This window comes from Mandrillus leucophaeus, unplaced genomic scaffold, assembly GCF_000951045.1.
Source record: "Mandrillus leucophaeus isolate KB7577 unplaced genomic scaffold, Mleu.le_1.0 Scaffold264, whole genome shotgun sequence".
NCBI classification, from domain to species: Eukaryota; Metazoa; Chordata; class Mammalia; order Primates; family Cercopithecidae; genus Mandrillus; species Mandrillus leucophaeus.
This window is the reverse complement of record NW_012102743.1, coordinates 2,506,283-2,511,475: the sequence shown is the minus strand read 5'-3', so window position 1 is coordinate 2,511,475 and position 5,193 is coordinate 2,506,283. Positions and strand designations below refer to the sequence as shown.

General features: G+C 45.3%; 1 protein-coding gene across 1 annotated transcript in view; it reads left to right on the top strand.

The window, feature by feature from the left end:
• The window catches only part of SPAST (spastin), a 122,415-nt gene that overhangs the window by 20,886 nt on the left and 96,336 nt on the right, over positions 1-5,193 (top strand). The window contains exon 2 of the mRNA XM_011984255.1: positions 4,957-5,157. Within this exon, the coding sequence (XP_011839645.1) occupies positions 4,957-5,157 (201 nt within the window). The remainder of the gene's footprint in view (positions 1-4,956; positions 5,158-5,193) is intronic.

The window sequence follows — 5,193 nt, the reverse complement described above, 5'->3', positions numbered from 1 at the left end:
GGGGTTTCACCGTGTTAGCCAGGATGGTCTCAATCTCCTGACCTCGTGATCCGCCCGCCTGGGCCTCCCAAAGTGCTGGGATTACAGGCTTGAGCCACCGCGCCCGGCCGGAAAATGCTATCTTAAATGAGATGCTTAAGCTGCCATCTGAACATGAGGTAAAAGGAAATTCTACACGTAATCACTGTGATAAATTGCTTGCAAAGATGGCCATAACAATTCTTCCTATCCTTATATATATGCCCCTTTGCAATGTGAGTTTGCTACTTCTCTATCAAGATATGGAGTTTGTTTTCCTATATTTTGCACTGGAGTTGGCCTTGTGACTTGCTTTGACAAGAGAATGTAGTACAAATGACACTGTGCAACTCTGGATTTTAGGTTTTGAGAGATCTTACAGCTTCCACTCACACTCTCTTGGAAACCAGATGCAATGTAAAGAAGTCAGGGCTGTCCTGCTAGAGACATATGTCCCAGCTGATAGCCACAACCAATCTCTGAACATACAAATGAGGCTAGCTAGGTCATACAGCCATTCAGTCAAGCCATCAGATGACTGCATCCACATGAATGGTCCACAGCAAGGCCATCAGAAGAACCATCCAGCTGAACTTACCCCAACTTGCTGAGCCACAAAGTTGTGAGTAAATAAATGTCTGCTATCTTAAGCCAGTGAGTTTTGGAGTGGTATATTATATAGCATCAGAAATCTAACACAATCATTATGTTTGAATTGTTTTTCAAATTACTCATATTTATTAAATGAGTACCATAAGCAAGGTGTCAGGCTAGATGCAAAAAGTGAGGCAAAATGTATAAAATGTGACCACTGCCTTCCGTAAGTTTATAATCTATATCAAGAGGTGATGAAGTGTTTAAATAAGCATCACTCAGGGCAATATAGTATAAGAGCCATAGAGTAACACAACCATATTGTCATAACAACTGAAAAACAAGATCATTTCTGCTGGAGGTGATAATGGAATAATTTATCAAGAATGTAACATTAGAGTTGGACGCGGTGGCTCACGCCTGTAATCCCAGCACTTTGGGAGGCCGAGACAGGTGGATCACAAGGTCAGGAGTTTGAGACCATCCTGGTTAACATGGTGAAACTCATCTCTACTAAAAATACAAGAAATTAGCCAGGTGTGGTGGCATGTGCCTGTAGTCCCAGCTACTCAGGAGGCTGAGGCAGGAGAATCGCTTGATCCAGGGAGTCAGAGGTCGCAGTGAGCCGAGATGGCGCCACTGTACTCCAGTCTGGCGACAGAGCGAGACTCCATCTCAAAAAACAAATAAATTTTTAAAAAAGTAGCCCAGCATGGTGGTGCATGCCTGTAGTCCCAGTTACTCAGGAGGCTGAGGCAGGAGGGTGGTTTGAGCAAGGAGACCAAGGCCGCAGTGAGCAATGATGGCGCCACTGTACTCCAGCTTGGGTGACAGAGTAAGACCCTGTCTCAAAAACAAAAACAAAAAAGCAACAAATCTCCTTGTTAGTATTATGGTGAGTAAAAAATAAAATAACATAAAAATAGAAATAAACTGAACATGGTGGTTCATGCCTTTAATCCTAGCAAATTAGAAGGCTGAAGTGGGAGGATTGCTTGAGGGCTGGAGTTCAAAACTGGCTTGGGCAACATGGTGAGAGAGACCTTGTCTCTACAAAAGAAGCTTTAAAATAAAAAAGAAATAATTTAAAAATATATTTAAAGAAAACAAAAAATAAAAAACGAGCAAGTATCAACTTGATTCCAGGCACTGCTTAGGGAACACAGATGTAAATGCAACCAGTCTGACGCCAGGACCATTTAACCGTTCTACTATTGGGCCCTATCTTGGCTAAGTTAAAAAGTTAGTTACTTTCTTTAGTGATAAAGACTGTAGGAATAACAGGAAAGATAGTTACTTAAGAAGAAAAACTGGCATCAAACTAAATATCCATCAATAGTTGAACAGTAAAATAGGTTGTGGTAAATTCATATAATGGAATACTATATAGCAGTGGAAATGTACCACAGTTACAGAAATCAACAGGGAGGAATTTCAACACTTAATTACTGAGCAGGTAGCCAGGCACAGTGGCTCTTGCCTGTAATCCCAGCACTTTGGGAGACCAAGACAGGAGGACTGCTTGAGCCCAGGGGTTTGAGACCAACTTGGGCAACATAGTGAGACTCCATCTCTATTTTCTTAAAATAAAATAAATGAAATTTAAAAAATTTTGAGGAGGGAAAGCAAACAAGGGATACTTGAAATATGATTACATTTCCATAAAGTCAAAGTGAGGCAAAATCATACAACACATTATTTAGAAATACATAAATACACTGCAAACTAAAATGAGGCACGAGAATGATTAATATAAAATTCAGGATAGTGGCTTCCTCTAGAGGGAGAGACAAGACATTAAGATTAGAGAAGGAGCTCACAGAGTGCTTCTAGGAGTTGGTTACATTCATTTTTCTTAAACGGAATGCTGCTTATTATTTTTCTTTAAACTGTACATTTAAATAATACACTTCTTGTTTACATGATATATGTATAAATGTAATTTTTTTTTTCTTTTTTTGAGACGGAGTTTCGCTCTTGTTGCCCAGGCTGGAGTGCAATGGCGCAATCTCAGTTCACTGCAACCTCCGCTTCCCGGGTTCAAGTGGTTCTCCTGCCTCAGCCTCCCAAGTAGCTGGGATTACAGGCATGCGCCATCATGCCCGGTTAATTTTGTATTTTTAACAGAGACGGGGTTTCTCCATGTTGGTCAGGCTGGTCTCGAACTCCCGACCTCAGGTGATCCGCCTGCCTCGGCCTCCCAAAGTGTTGGGATTACAGGTGTGAGCCACCGCACCAGGCCCTGAATCAGATTTAAAAGAGGGCATTTCATTAAAAATTTTTTTGTTGTTGTTTGCTTTTGAGACAGAGTCTTGCTCTGTCGCCCAGGCTGCAGTGTACTGGCATGATCTCCGTTCACTGCAGCCTCCCAGGTTCAAGTGACTCTCCTGCCTCAGCCTCTCAGTAGTTGGGATTACAGGAATGCACTGCCACCACAGGAATGCGCCTAACTTTCGTATTTTTAGTATAGAGGGGGTTTTGCCATGTTGGCCAGGCTAGTCTTGAACTCCCGACCTCAGGTGATCCGCTTGCCTGGGCTCCCAAAGTGCTGGGATTACGGGCGTGAGCCACCACACCCGGCTGAAAGAGGGCATTTCAGAATGAGGATCTAGCATAAGCACAGAAAAGGGGGAGCAATAAGAGGGAAACAGGGAGTAGGTCATTTTTGCAATAGCCTGTGATATTTGTAGGGCAGTATTGGTGGGGAATAATTAAGTAAAATTGGCTGGTGCTGTGGCTCATGCCTGTAATCCCTGCACTTTGGGAGGCCTGCCAGGAATTCAAGACCAACCTGGGCAACATAGCAAGACTCTGTCTCAACAAAAAGGTGAAAAAATTAGCTGGGGGCGCGATGTGGGGGCTCATGCCTGTAATCCCAGCACTTTGGAAGCCCGAGGCAGGTGGATTGCTTGAGCCCAGGAGTGGAGACCAGCCTGGGCAACATGGTGAAACCCTGGCTCTACAAAGAATACAAAAATTAGTCGGGCACAGTGGCATGTGCCTGTGGTCCCAGCTACTCAGGAGGCTAAGGTGGAAGGGTCACCTGAGCCAGGGAGGTGGAGGTTGCAGTGAGTCATGTGGTTTGTGCCACTGCACTCCAGCCTGGGCAACAGAGTGAGACCCTGTCTCAAAAAATAAAAAAATAAAGCTGTGGCAGAATGTGGAGATTCTTGGAAGCTGGAAGCTCCCAAGTGGTATTTGTAAACCTCACGTTGTAAATAACGGAGTCTTTGTGTCAGTTAGGCTTCCTTAGTTTTAGGAAACAAGAAATAATTATGGCTAACTCAAGTAAAAAGAGAAAGAGAAGAGAAAAAAGATGTGGAGATAGAGAGGGAGAGAGAGGAAAAGACGAAAGGAAGGAAGGGGGAAAGGAGAGAGGAGAGAGAAAGAGAGAAACAGACTGATTAGTGTATTGGATAGGTTACATAACCAAGTGACCAGTCAGGAACCCAGCAGCTCTGGGGAGCTCAATGTGATGCATTGACAAACACGCTCTTAAGAGCACTCGATTCCTGCTACCTTCTATTCGGTGGGTCTCCAGCCAAGATTCCAGGTCCCAGGAGAGTCTGACTGACCTAGTGTTTGTTTCCACCTTTGCGGCCTGGGTTCTGTGCTTGCAGCTCATTAGAATACAGGGAGCAGAGACAAGCAGGTAGTTTCCCAAAGGAAGGGATGCTGAGTAGATTTTTAATTGTTTTTTAAGTATGGATTCTTCAGTAAACTATGCAACGGTTATCATGCAAAACCTAAGATTTCCCTTATTCAAATAAATTATCTTTCATATTAGACATCTAAATATGCACTAATTTAGTTAAACCCTTGGGTTCGTTGATCTCATCACACTGAGCTAACATTCTTGTTGCTGTTGTTTGCAGTGACCTGAAGTTTCTATCTTCACAATTGCTTTCCTCTCAAATAATTCCCAGATTTTAAATTTTTATTTTATTTTTTTCTGGAGACGGAGTCTCGCTCTGTTGCCCAGGCTGGAGCGCAGTGGCGCGATCTCAGCTCACTTGCGCCTCTGCCTCCCGAGTTGAAGCGATTCTCCGGCCTCAGCCTTCCAACTAGCTGGGACTACAGGCGCGCGCCCCCACGCCCGGCTAATTTATTTCCCAGATTGATACCCATTGCTTCTGAGATGTATCCTTTGGAGAAGACTAAGGTCGCCTGGCAGAAAAAGATGAAAGAAACTAAGAAAATGATGACACTGAGAGAGGAGACTCGCGAACCAGCAAAGCGACCCCAATCCGCAATTCCCCCTTCGGTGGATCGATTACCAAGGCTTCCTGGCAGGCGCTCTCCAGGGCTGCCGACGTGAGCCGAACTGCACATTGGGAACTGTAGTTGAGCGGGGAAGGCCGAGAGGAGGGCGCCGCACACGCGTACAGGAGCCCCGGTCAACAAAGACGCGCCGTGCGCGCGCGCCCCGGAGAAAAACACGGGAAGACGTGCGCGTGCGCGGCCGCCGCTGGGAGCCACCAGGCGGCGGAGAGGACAGTGGCAGGAAGGGAGGGGCCCGAGCCACCGACTGCAGGAGGAGAAGGGGTTGTGCTCCTGGCCGAGGAAGGAGAAAGGGGCGGG